Here is a 14,909-nt window from a genome sequence, read left to right on the forward strand (position 1 = left end):
AACAAAGCCGTAATGAATGATGCAACAAGTTTAAGAAAATGAAAGCTGTTATTAAATATGACAAGCTGTCACAACCACAAAAATAGTAATCAGTGTAATCATAGCAATAATATAATATTTGTATTTTGTTTCAAGAAGTTAAAATAATGGACATCTTTTCTAAGTTAACAGTTTCAAGTAATATGGCTAAAGTAGCAAATATAAAGATAAAAATCTCTAAATGTGAAGCATATTAACATTATTTAAAGTCTGCTCTACATGCTTTTTTTTCTTCCAATTTCTTTTATGATAATTATATTTATATTCCTTTTTCTTTCCTGTACATGATTATGTTATTCTTTTCCTTTACAATCTAGGATTCTTGAACCCAGCTTCCTGTCACTTGGCTTCAATACATCCATAATCAGCTAGAATTGGAATATTTCTGTTTGTTACAGCCTATACTACAATATGAATTTCTTATAATTATTTTCACTAAAGCAAAATCACCATTACTTTTGTAACTTTTTTTTTTTAGATTTTTATTTATGTATTTGACAGAGAGAGATCACTAAGTAGGCAGACAGGCAGGCAGAGAGAGGGGGGGAAGCAGGCTCCCTGATGAGCAGAGAGCCTGATGCGGAGCTCGATCCCAGGACCCCGAGATCATGACCTGAGCCGAAGGCAGAGGCTTAACCCACTGAGCCACCCAGGTGCCCCACTTTTGTAACTTTAAGAATGAAGTATAAATATGTAATTATCTCTACCTGGTATTCAGTGATGCTCCTTGGCGATGGGCATTTTCCCAGAATGTTGAAATACTGCAATGTGGGACGTGTGTAAATGAGGGCACACTTTTGCTCAATGATATATACCCTCATGTAGTAGAAATTAGAGTCACTGTTCACCAAAAGTTACCTCAGAACATTCTATGGCATACAACTTGGCACTATAGTCACATCTCTTAATGTTTAAGGAACTCAAACGCCTTTGGGCCTTTATACTAAAGCCTCATAAAATCAACAACAAAACGGATTTATTTACAGTAAATGATTTCCTTTCTATGCTTTCTTTAATTCAATGTACAATGGGCAGGCCTCACCCATAAAACATCTCTAAAGATCTGAGAAATGCTGGCTTTTCTTCAGCAACAAATTTCTCCAGAGAAGCAACTTGTATAGAGAGTGGTAGGTATACCAGGTCTGTTTAATCCTAGCCCAAGTCCAAAGAGGCTGTCAATTTTAACATATTGTAGGAGCAAAATTTGTGTCAAGGAACAGAATGAAGTCTCTTCAAAAATTCAGGACTTGTTAAAACTAAGCATGGGAGGATTGATCCCCGGTCCACTTATCCAGAAACTGCTGGGCCTGGTTGGGGTTTCAGAGGCCCTGAAGGATATGGGTGCCTTACCACCATCAGTGTAACTTGCTTTTAGGGTATTATTGTGATTAAACTTGGATATACCATATCAATTACCAGTGCCGCCCATGCACTGACAGTGCTTGTGTATTAAATTTTCTTCTGAATGGCTTTAGTATTAAATTTTCTTCTGAATGACTTTAGTATCTTTCAGGTCATTGAGATACCAAATCGTAATGCTATTATTCCAAACTGCAGGGTTTCTAATTCACATTCAGAGAATAGCAGTCTTCCAAATGTGAAGCGGCTCATTATTTATTTTTAATCTATAGTGGAAAGATTTTTGTCCTAGGAGCCCACCAGCTCAGTGGCAGCCCTCTCCCTTCCCGTGCCTCAGTTTGCTGCTCTGTAAAATGAGGACCTGAATGATCTCTGATGTCCTTTCCAGCTCTGACAGTCTTTTATTCTACAATTCATGATATAATCTTATGCATAAACTTCCAAGTAGTTTACTTTTTGTTTTTTGTTATTATTGTTGGGTTTTGTTTTTGTTTTTGTTTTTTGGTTTTTTTTGTTTCGTTTTGCTTTACAATAGCCCTCTTGAAAGTGAAATAGCATATGGTTCCACCTTTGCAAACTCTGTCTTCTCCCAAAAAGTATAACAAATTAAGAATTGTGTATATTGAGTTCCTTGCTACTATTTCAAAAACGCGCTACTGCTGACATACCTAAACAAGGCACTGCTCCTTCCATGCACCTTCGATGTCTCATCCTGCTGTGGCTGTCTTCTGTAACCCAGGGTGTGCATTCTGCAAATAGACAACTTCAATGACTTATTTATATCCATTTTGTCAAAGGGGGTTTAGAAATTTTATCTTAGTATTCTTTTAAACCGTGTGTGATTGTAACTAGTTTAGAGTAGCTTTCTTTTCAAAAACTAGGTGGGTTTTTTAAGGTTTATGAATAAAAATGCATTTTATCCCTTTTCATTTTATCACTTCTTTTAACGTTTGATGTCTTTATTAATCATAGGTGGTTTTTTTTTCCCCAGTTAAATGATCAACAACTTCTCCACAAAGAAGGTTCTGATTAATGTCCATTTTTATCTCTTGAAAGGATCCTTCCCGGCCATTGGGGTGGAGGCGTTTTGCCCCAGCTTCCTGAGGGCAGGGTTTTTAAATAGCATCCAGGCCCCGCATCCAGTGCCAGGGGGAGGATCTCTGCCCCCCAGGATTCCTGCTGGTAGGTATTTCAGGTGAAGTTTTCTTCCACCATATACAGCAATAGGAGTGTGCTCACAATTGAAAGATCCATAAGACAAAAATAAATATTTCTATATTGTTGAAAGGAAATGCAAGTGACTTTTCTCTACTGCAGGGATCACATCTATGATACCTAATGCTTCAGAAGTAGTAAAAGGAAGTGGAAGAAAAATCTATAACCTGCACACCCAATTAGCATAATGCTGGGACTTCTTCTAGAATAATTTTTACATGAATAAGAACTAGAGCTTTAAATCCCAAATTTCATAAGTCAGGAATAAAAATAAAGATAAATTTGAGCTATTTTGCCACTTGGAACTGGCCAGCAAAGAGAATTAAAAATAAGATTATTAACAGAAAGAGTAATTCCATATTTGGATGAGCTTATAGAGATTTAATTAAAATTTCATTTCACTAAAGAGAAATTATTGGAAGAAATGCCAAAAAGTAGCAAATTTGGAAGAACCTTTTAAAAAAGAAAATTAATACTCAGTTTCCCCTGAAAATGTCAATCTGACCAAAGCTATATTTTATTAATGAGAGAAACAAAATATAGAAATTGAGCATTTTAAAGTGCAATTTCAAAGTTTACTAAATCACTTTCAGATTATCCAAGGTAGTATTTGAGTCACAAATTGTTTCTCCCCTCTCATTTTTAAGATATCCAGCTGCCGCCTTCTGTTGGATGAAGGATACAAACCCGCTTTGTATTTATATCTGTCTTAGCTAAATAGAATTAGGATATTGATTCTTGGAATTTTATCTATCTTAATTCTTGTTTTTTATCATAATTAATAATTATGCCACAAATTATAGTAATGATACCAATGTATTCAGGAGGGTCTGGCCCATCCAACCAATACTGGGAACACTTGAAGACACTAGGAAATCCAATAAAAACAAAATTCCAACATGCACATTTCTTGCTTTTCTTGACAAAATTATACTGACAAAGCCTAAGATTATTATGCTTACATTTTTCTGTTGTTTTTCAGTTATCCTTGTCTATTAAATTAGAACATACAAAATAACAAACTGTAAATATGCTTTGATGTAATTTGGTTTTATCATTGGATAATTACTGATTGATAATGATTTGAGGCTTTGTGGCAAACAAGGCCACTGATAGGTAGGAACCAAAATTATGTGAATTAAAAATTAGCAATTTTAATTCTAATGAGTGCCACTTCTTTCCTCTTTAGAAATGAAACTATCAATTGCACAGAAGTGTTATCATTCTTACTGTTGGTGGTAATGTTGGTGTTGATGCAAAAGACTAGAAATAAAAATCCATATACACTAAGATCTCAGAGTTACCCTGCAAATATAAAAAGTCAGTTTTCACATATATTATTAATATCTCAGTGATTGGAATTTTGGAATGGATGATTTGTAGTTTAATGGCTTAATCCTTAACTCTTAATGACAAATCTTGGTGGATTTAGGTATGTTTGGCAGAAATGACATTACGAAGTTCAGGAGTGACTTGAATTATTCAGCATCACTGGTAAATAAATAAATAAATAACCCTTGTCATTTAGCCACTGAGAAAGATAGAAGAAAGGTGATGTTTCTATAACACATACACAGAAACAACTTTCTAGAGAGAGATCAGAAAGAACACTCTAGCACTCTATTCTTCTTGGCTTTAAGCCAAATTTGCCTCCAGCTTTCATAGGAGAGAAAACTCAGTTCAGTTTTCATGACTTACATACAAATCAGGTGTAACAAAATTGCCTCATAAAAAATTTATAGATCTAAACTTGTTCCTGTTCCCTCAAACTGATATTAACTCAACTCACTTTTCCTGGCTTATATCACTTTGATAAGTGATCCCTGTACACTTCCTCTGGCACTTCTCAGTAATGACGACTACAATTTCAAAGGTAATTTTTATCCTTTTCCATTTATCTACAGCTTATTTCCCAAGAATTTCCTTTATAATTTTGTGTAAAAGAGGCATGAATCTGTAATCATGAGAAGTGTTTATTCTTTTATATTTTTAAAAAGTATTTCTTTGCTATCTAATAGAAGAACTCATAACCCTTCAGGTTCAGGACATCATCAAAAAAGCAGTTCCTCCCATGACCTGTACAATGGTATTTTAAATAGTTAGCCAGAGGTTGATGTCCATGGGACACTAATTAATTTGCTTTCTCCCAATTGACTATATGTCACAGTACTTCGAGGGTCTCAAAAGACATTAGCTATGTCATTCAAGGAATCACAAAAACCTGTTCTAATGACGAGGCTCATTGAATTCCCAGTAACTTATCTTAATCAAATTTAAATGAGATATGTGATGCTGTCTTGTGTAAAATAGTTTCTTCACATTCATGTCACACTGTGCTATCAAGAAGCAATGTTTTTATAGTAAATTTTACACTTAACTGCAATAATGAGTGAATCATTGACTCATGAGGTCCAGAAAACAGATAAGCCTTAAGTTGGTAAAATTATGTAACCATTGTCAATTGTTTATACTGTTTATATGATCTTACTATTTTTTAGAAAGGTCGTAATAAAGAGTTTTTATTCTTAGTTCCAAACAGAGAAGGATACCAGGAAGTAATTGGCTAAAAATTGAATAGCAAGTACAGTCATGCATTGAATGCAATGCCTTTCATATAGAAGTTACCCAACAAAGTAAGGAAAGTCGCAGGAGAGAAGAGAGGAGGGGTGAGAGGAGATAAGAGAGGAGGGAAGTTGAAAGAGAAGATAGAATTATGTAACTGCTATTATATTTTTTAAATCAAAATCTTCCCTGCTATATTGTTCCCTGCTAAAATCAAATTCTACCTCCCTGAAAAGAATTGATGTCCTTCTTCTAAATATGTAATCAGGCATATATTCTAAAATGGTAATAAGTTGCCCTCTTTGCTCCATCTAGTTATTTCTTTGACTTAATTCCGTAGCCACACTGTATCTGAAAGTGGGATAGAACATTTTTATATGCCACAGAGTACTGATTACACATAGGGTCTTAGACTCATAGCTTACTTTATGACAGATTCCGCCTCTACCCAAACCCTTTATGTTTTTGGCAATTGCATTTCACATACCATATACAAATAAAAGCAGCATAATAAAGTCATTGAGAGATAAAATTATGCAGTTATAATGATGGGGTAATACATGGAAGGTTACTGATTCAGTCTTTTCTGTCACTGCACAGCAGTAAGTATCTAACGTCATGTAGTATCTTAAATTTATACTAAGATCCAAATATTACAATGTGTCTTAGAAACTAGACTTATTAGTAAAATATCAAGGCATAAAAAATATAAAGGCATATTCATTACCTAATAATTACTCAGAAAATAACATCCTAGATGGGTATGATTAGATCAACAAAATTCTAAGTTACATTTTTCTAGCAGTTTTCTGTCAGTTATGGGAGACATACTTTTCACTAAAGAAGCAAACATTTTATTTTATATATATATATATGATGATTATAATATATTTGTATGTTCAAGACCAAACTCAAACATATACTTCAAACTACGTGATTTGTCAATTATAAGCAAAGTCTGTCAAAGAGAAAACAAAGGAAACAGGCAGCATGTGGGATTTAGAAACAGACAAATTGTGATAGAAATCAATGTCCAAGATTTCCCTAATACTTCCTTTGTGGTTAATCTTGGAAGCTCTCCAGTTGTGGAGGGACTATTCTTCTGAAACACATCTTAGTTTTGTCTACCTGTGCTTTAAATACAATGCTATATATAAAACACCTCTTTTGACATTTTTACCTGAGCTTCTCTCCATTGTGTTCCATGTGTTGGGGTCAAATTAAATGGCAAGGATGGAATGAATCAATCATGTGAGACTCCCTCTCTACTTACACTGAATCAGATAACAAGAGAAATCTGAACATTAGGGACTCAAACACCAGATTTGCAATTAAATTAAATATATAATTAATAAAGCTAATAAATAATTATTTTTTTTTACCATTTGAAAAAAAGATTTGGATGAGCATTATCCTCAAATAGCCAGACTTTTTCATATCTTCAGAGTGTCCCCTGACTAGCAGGAAATGAATACACAATCCAGTTTTCTATAAACTGGTAACAGATCCAACTAGACCATTTTTATAGCAAAGGACTTACAGAGCTGAGCCAATATTAAAATGTCTTCAAAATCTATTAGCCATGATTATCAATATTTTCCTTCCCATATTTCATGTGAAATCCTATCTGATATGGAGTCAGGGCAAATATTACATGCGCTGTTATTCAGGCAAAAAATTTTCTTATTCAGAAGGCATATAGTTTAAATAGTAGAATAAGTTAGGAATGATAAGTAAGGTTAAAGCTGCAGAGAATCTCAGATCTAAGAATATAATATTATCAGATTTTGATGCATACAGAGGACTGTGGAAAAGCGGTAACACAAATATGTAAGGCTAAGTGGAAAACTTTGAAGGAATAGACCACAAGTTAAGGAAAATTGGCATTAACTCAGTATACCAAGGGAAATGAATAGTTGAAAAGTATATAACTTTTAACTACAATCAAACCATGGTTCAGAAAAATCAAAGTAAACCATTTCATTTTTTATATGATTAGGCATTCTAAAAATAGGTTAGTAACTTTGCTTGAGATCCATAATTTGACATTTCAAAGTTAATCATGTCTAACAAAATAATTTCTATACTTTGGCTATTGTTCTTCTGAGGATGATTATTCTTTTTATATTTTTATGTAGTATAAACAACAATTGGCCTTATTTTATCTTTAACAAAATATTGTTGCAGTCAATGTACATAAAGGTTAAGAGATGGTGGTTTACTTTTTAAGTAAGAGATCTTCAAGGGGAAAAAAATCTCTTTAATTAAAGGGTTTATATTTTATACATTTCTACAGTTGAGAATGTTGTCAATTACCCTGAATGAGGTGTGTGTTAATGAGTGTTTGCAAGTACCTACTTAAGCCAAAAACTAATTATAAAAGGTATAGGGAAAACTGGAATAAATGTGCAAAGTAAAATCCTGAATAAACGATTCAAAATGTGAAGTATTGTTAAAAAAAAGGAAAAACGTTCATTTGGATTCCTAAGTCCTGCTTGCTTTATTCCTTTCATTTGTGTGATTCCAAATAGGACCCAATAGGCCCTAATCAATACTCGTTTGTACAGTTATCCCTAGAGAACTCTCCTCCTTGAAAGTCTGTGCATCCGCAGACTTCAGAAGGAAACTCTGCAGAACTAGAACTAAGCTATTAGAAAAACTAGGATGGGGAATCTGGGGCAGGAGTGGGCAGAAGACCAATATTATTCTAGTTCAGGACTGAGAGGTGGCATAGAGAAGAGAGGGTCACTGATAAAATGATATAGAGACCACACGCCACCAACAGAAGCACAAGGAAGGTGACATAAGTGATTGTATTTCTAGTCATACACCAATAAACAACCCCTTTAAAATATTTTCACACTGTTATTGCTATATTAGAGGATTATTTTAAAACACCTATTGGGATATACTGATAGTTTCCAAAACCTGTGCAGGAGGGGCTGGCCAGCTAATGCAAGGTTGCATTCAGTCTGCTTCCTCTATTGCTTGAAGTCATTGTTTCCAAAGAGTGTGGTTCTTTGACTTACCTGAGGAGAAATATGCAAAAGATCAGAAAATAATTTAAAGCTTAAGGAAGACAACTTGAAGATACCACTTGGAATAAGAAAAGTCAGGATGGGAGCATACACAAAATTGAAGGTATAATTCCAACTTTCAAGAAACAGTCAGTTTATAAAAACTTTAATCTATTGAAGTTTATGAGTTTAAGGACTCTTATGGATTCCTGATGTTGTAGTATGGGTCATGGACTCAGATTCCTAATAGATTGTACTTTGTTTCTTGGCCAAAAATAACAGACTCTTCACCAAGAAAAATGACATATGATCATATATGTAAATATTTACATACAATTTCAGGAGGCCTCTGGACCTCTTGAGGTCCATAAATGAAGAATCTTAGGTTCTTAAAAACTCATTTTTTTTTTACATAAGGTTGTGCTTAGTTGACATAAATGAGCATCATTCTCTTTATGTAAGATTGATAGTGCATTTAAAAGAAAAATTTTAAAAAACAGAGCTGCAGGATGCATTTGATATCAAATTCTTGAATATTTACAAAGAGAATTTCTATTCTTTTTCTTCCAGAAGACATGAAAATTATTAAAAGAAACTTTAAGTGATATCCAAATATTTTACTAGTTCTTTTTTACTTCTTCATTACTAGTACTTTTCATTATTTTCAGATTCTTTAAATACTTCTAGTTTTCGACCTTAGCTATGGATTCTTGATAGCATAAATGTTGCTTTTTCTTAATATCATTTGAAGAAGTTTGCAACTTAAAAATCCAGACCTTCTTTATATGGCTGTTTAAATTCTCAGTTGAGAATATATATCTACTCTCCAGAGATCTTCATGTTTTCTTATTACAAATTGTGTCATCTATTTTTGATGCTATTCAAAGAAACTGTCAACACTTTCAAAAGATTCATCCCAGAATCATTTTCTTTTCACAAAGGAAAATTCTTTTAAAAAACTTTATACAGCTGAACCAGTGTTTAATGTTTGTGTTGGTGGGAATTGTTGTGTCTGTGTGTGTTCACCTTAATTGGAAACATGATAAGCAACCGAGTGGCTCAAATGCCTTTTCCTCTCCCACAGGGCCACGTGCATGCCCTCATGGGCTGCTGGGCCACTTAAGAACATAAATAAGTGGGAATAGACCAACCCTGTTACAAAACACTTCACATCTCAGCATTCATTCTTGTGACTTGTAGGACAAAGCGTGGTAGAAGTTGCCTAGTGGCACAATGTTGGCTTTTCCTAGTTTTGTTCACGGAGGTCTTAAAGAAAGTGTAATTAGCAAAACTGAACTTTCTTATTTTTTTAATTAACCCTCCTGTAAAAATTGAAGAAAAGACTCAAAAATAAGTAGTAACTTTCCTACGAGGGAAAAAAGGAAACTAGTTGGTAGTTTTATTTATATCATAGATGTTTTCTCCATTATAATTAAAATCTCACCATAAATAACCTATGTAGTTAGTATTAAATATATCCTCTCCAGACATTTATTTTTAAATTTTGTGTTTTCTTTTGACTAGTGAATGATACAAAAGGCCAAAAAACTGAATATTTGATTGGTTATATAACCATAAAACACTTCTGAAGCTAGAAATGAAGAATAGCATTTGAAAGAGTACTGTAAAATATGATATTTTCTCTCAAAACCTTCAAGAGTCTCTCTTAAAACATTTCTTGTAAAGGAACCTCAGAATCATTATCATAAATTGATGTGTGAGAATGGAGAAAGCAAAATCTAAAGATTTTGCCAGCAAGTTTCCTTACATGTATTTCCTCTTTATATAGAATATTATAGTGCTTTACAAGGCTTTAAAATCGTAGAACTTCTCAAGGACAAAACATCTTTAGGAGCAACACAGCACCCAGTCCATAATAACTTTACAGGATGTGTTAAGATGAGCCACAGAAATTTAAGGTATTACTTTATGTCTCCAAATTACTAAGGGAGATGCAAGTATCCTTTGGGAGTATAAGAAGATGGTTAAGCACTCAGATTCCAGAACCACATCTCCTGCCTTCAAAGCTTGGCTCTGCCAGTTGCTCACTGTGCATTCTTGGACAAGTTAAACACTCTGTGCATCTGTAATTTGAGCTGTTATATTGAACTAGTAATTATATCCACCACAAGGGTATGAAGATTAAATGAGTTAACACATGTAAAACTCTTAGAACAGTGCCTGGCAGATTGAAAAACTTATTTTTTAAAAATTAGTTATTACATATGTGCTGATTTAGAAATAGTATCTATTGTTAAATCATCTACACAGAAGATTTTCACAGAAAATAACAAAGGCAGCATGAAATTGTTTGATTCGTGGTTTTATTTTTTTTTTTTTAGATTTATTTATTTTAGAGAGAGAAAGAGAGAATGGAGGGAAGGGCAGAGGGAGAGGGAGAGAATCCTCAAGCAGACTCCCCATTGAGCATGGAGCCCGACTCAGAGCTCGATCTGATGACCCATGAGATCATGACCTGAGCCAAAACCAACAGTCAGATGCTTAACTGACTGAGCCACCCAGGCACTCCTGGTTTAATTTGGTTTTGAACTTGGATATTACACAGTATTTCAAGTTACGAGAACGGTCGAATGCATTTCGTTCATTGCTCCCTAATGGTAAAAAATTGTTCATATAATAATTGATTATTGTATAACCATTTCTTTCAAAATGGTTGAAAGCAAAAAAAAAAGTAAAAATCAGATAATCTCAAAACATATACTTTTAATTTGATAAGTGTCATTATAATATTTTTGTAAATATGGATACAGTACAAAATCAAGAAAGCCATTCTTAAAAATGCATATGTTATTAAAATTTTGCAATATGGTTAGTGTCTTATAGTGGAAACAAAATCTAACATTAGACTTCTTTGGCAATAACTTTCATTGTCAACAAGACACTTCTAATTAAGAAGTCTTTTTGCCCATATGGTAATTTTCAGTAGAAAGGATAGTACTGAATATTACTGAAGTTAATTGATGCAGATGGTATGCCACTGCTCTCTGGAACTGGCAGGAGAATTATGTTTCATTTTTTTAGCCTCATACCTTTCATTTACTCTGAAACAAATCTAGATTAAAATGCCACAGTTTTCATAAATGCAATCCTTCCTCCTAATTTCTGCTCAACTGTTTTGTCATTGGATAAAGTAATTTATTCTTCATCCTTTCTCTCAGGGCATTTAGATCACATCTAAATTTAAAAAACAAAATAAAGAAATTAATACAAAGCATGGAACAAATTTTCAGGAGTTTCAAATAGTTTTAAAGTTAAAATCAATTCCAGGCATGCCTGGGTGGCTCAGTCAGTCAAGCATCTGCCTTCAGCTCAGGTCATGATCTCAGGGCCCTGGGATTGACCCCTCAGTTGGGCTCCCTGCTCAGTGGGGAGCCTGCTTCTCCCTCTCCCACTATCCCTGCTTGTATACACTCTCTTTCTTTCTCTGTCAGATAAATAAATAAAATCTTTTAAAAATTAAAAAATAAATAAATAAAAATAAAATAAATAGCAAATTAACCATGAAACATATTGTTACAGGTATAAATATGTAAAGTACAGAAGATGCAGCATAGCTTGTTAGATAGGAGTAAGAATCTATTTCCTATACTAGCTATTCCCCAGAAAGTGTATGTGATAGCATGTCATTTAAAATAAGAAAATGCTCGTTTTGATTATGTTACTCTACTCTAGGAGAAACCATCTTGCTCTATAAAGCAACTTCAAACTTGTCAATTTCAGGTGTATAGGATTCTTTTTTATTATGTTCAGTTAGCCAACACATAGTACATCATTAGTTTTGGATGTAGTGTTCAAAGATTCATTTTTTACATATAACACCCAATACTCATGGCAACATGTGCCCTTCTTAATACTCATCACCCAGTTACCTCATCCCCTCACTCACCTCCCCTCCACAGCCCTCAGTTTGTTTCCTGGAGTCCAGAGTCTCTCAGAGTTTGGGTCCCTCTCTGATTTCTTCCCATTCAGTTTTCCCTCCCTTCCCCTGTGGTCTTCTGCGCTATTTCTTATGTTCCACATATGAGTGGAATCAGGCGTATAGGATTTAAATAGACCTTTGAGACTATCAAGGAAGCTCCTAAATATACTGATCATAGTCATTTTTAGTTATAAATCTTTTAACTCGGAAAGCCACCTCTTAGATTATGATTCAACATCTAGCCAGTAAGGTAAGATGTGACATTTGCCATTTATTCATTCATTCATTAAGCTGTTATTGGGTGATTCGGTATTTAGTGTAATGTACTATTCTCTGTGTTTTGAACACATTATCTCTTTTACTGTCACATATCACACAATGGAGGAAGTGTTATTACTGTGTAATAATATTAAATATACAAATATACAAATGCATATGAATAAGGAGATAGGCAGTAACATAAGGGAACTATGAAAGGTCACTTATCCAAAGTGGAAAAGTCTTCAATGTCACATTATCTGACTTTAATACAACAACTTCTAATTGCACTGTGCTGAGCACACAAAGGATAAAGTAACCAAACATTCAAATTGGCCTGAGATATGAGAATTTCAGTGCTAAAACTGGGAATTTACTGTATTATATAAAATGTGTAACTAGTGGTCATTTTTACTTTGCCATAGGATATAAAAGAATTTTTTGTATCAATACCAAACTACAATAAAATATGGAAATGATCCATTTTTATAAAACTATTTTTGGCTGTGAAAATAGTTGCTGTGAAATGTGTAAGTCTGATTATTCACAGACCTGTGAATTTACAGACCCCCCTGGGGCAAATAATATATTATATGTTAATTTTTTTTAAAGGAGGAAGAAGCAGATAATTGTGCTCAAAAAGGAAGGGAAGCAAGTGTATACCAACATTTTTAAGTGCCAACGATTGCCAGACACTGCACTAACTATACATTTTTTCATCTAACTCTTTGAAAACCATATGTAGTAGATAATATTATCCTCATTTTATAAATGCAAAAACTAAGAGAGCGAAAATAACTTGCCCAAGATCATGTAATAGGCAGCAGGGCTAAAATTTGAAGTTTTCTTTGTCTCCAAATCTATATTATACAAGGCAAAGAATTTAGGATTTCTTGATTTGCCGTTCTGTTATTTCAGTAACTCTTTTCTTGGTCGTCACAAGGAATATCTTTATGTGTGTATTCCTTCTGGCATTTCATTTAAAAAATGAAATTTAGTACCCATTCTGTGCCTAGTTCTCTGTTCAACAGTGAATTTGCTGAGAACTATGCACAATTCCTGACCTCCAGGGCATTTTAGAGGGGGCAGCAGATACCTCCACAAAAACACCAATACTGGGCGCCTGGGTGGCTCAGTGGGTTAAAGCCTCTGCCTTGGGCTCAGGTCAAGATCCCAGAGTCCTGGGATGGAGTCCCACTTCGGGCTCTCTGCTCAGCAGGGAGCCTGCTTCTACGTCTCTCTCTGCCTGCCTCTCTGCCTACTTGTGCTCTCCGTCTGTCAAATAAATAAATAAAATCTTAAAAAAAAAAAAAAAAACACCAGTATTGTTTGATTAAGATGTAAAGGGAGGAGAAAGCAAACAACCAGGTCTTCCTAAAAGAGAAAGTGTTCATTGAATCGACCACGGAGACAGTATTTAAGCTCTACTTTTTCCTTTTTAAGTATATGATTTTACAGTGAGAAGGAAGTCTTCCAAGGAAGAGAGGGAGGTACAAGACAAGTCATACTTCACGAATTATGAGTCCCATAGAGGATTTGAAAAACAGGAAGTACGAGACTAGGGGGAGGTAAAAATGACACTAGAACAAAGGTAGAGGAGAGGTTGTGAAGGAATTTATTGCCAAGCCCTTTAAACTTTAATCCTACAGCAAAGAAAATGATAAGTAAAATGGGTTTTTAAAGGAGGAGATGAGGCCTTAGCCGTTTATGGTAATTGACTGTTTACCTATCTCTGTTCCCCTTTCCACTATACACTTCATGAAGCAAGAATCTTGTATTGATTGAGGATTTGTTTTGTTTTGTTTTCTTTTAGAGAGAAAGAGAGCACATGCATACATGTGAGGGGGGATGGGCAGAGGGAGGAGAGGGAGAGAATCTTAAGCAGACTCCACACTGAGCAGGAGCCTGATGCAGGGTTCAATCTCATGACTCTGAGATCATGACCTGAGCCAAAATCAAGAGTCAGACACTTAACCAACTGAGCCACCCCAATTAAGGATGATTCTTTGGAAACCAGAGGAGTACTTGATATGTAGTAGACATTAAAAAAATGTTTGATGCATCACTAAATGTTTGAAATAATGATTATATAAGCATTAGAAAGTATAATCAGTAACTGATTTTGTAATAATTGAAGGAAGAAAAAAAGCAGGATATAGGCAGCAATAATTTTATATAGAATCAGCATAATTTAATAATTTATGGACTAACAAGGTTTGATAAAGTGAGAAGTCCAATATTAGAGTAGGATTTCAAACCTGGGTTACTAGATAGATGGTGATGTCTTAACCCTGACAGGAATATAGGAGGGAAAGAAAGTTCAGAGGAAATGTTAAAAGATTTGATTTGAATTCACCTGAGCATAAGATTCCTTTGGGACACAATCTGATAATGACCAGGCAACAGTATAAGGGGAAAATCACCTCCCAATTTTAGTACTTATCTTGTGAATAAAAATAGTTATTTCATATATTGTAATTTTGTTCAAATTTATGTCATCCATATGAATGCCTTAGAGG

General features: G+C 34.2%; 1 protein-coding gene across 1 annotated transcript in view; it reads left to right on the top strand.

Annotated features, from left to right (window-relative positions):
• EPHA6 (EPH receptor A6) overlaps window positions 1-14,909 on the top strand; it is a gene marked incomplete at both ends in the record, with an annotated part of 631,617 nt that overhangs the window by 479,906 nt on the left and 136,802 nt on the right. The window contains 1 exon segment of the mRNA XM_080796899.1: window positions 2,455-2,584. Within this exon segment, the coding sequence (XP_080653025.1) occupies window positions 2,455-2,584 (130 nt within the window).

This window comes from Martes martes (genome assembly GCF_963455335.1).
Source record: "Martes martes genome assembly, chromosome: 1".
Lineage (NCBI taxonomy): Eukaryota > Metazoa > Chordata > Mammalia > Carnivora > Mustelidae > Martes > Martes martes.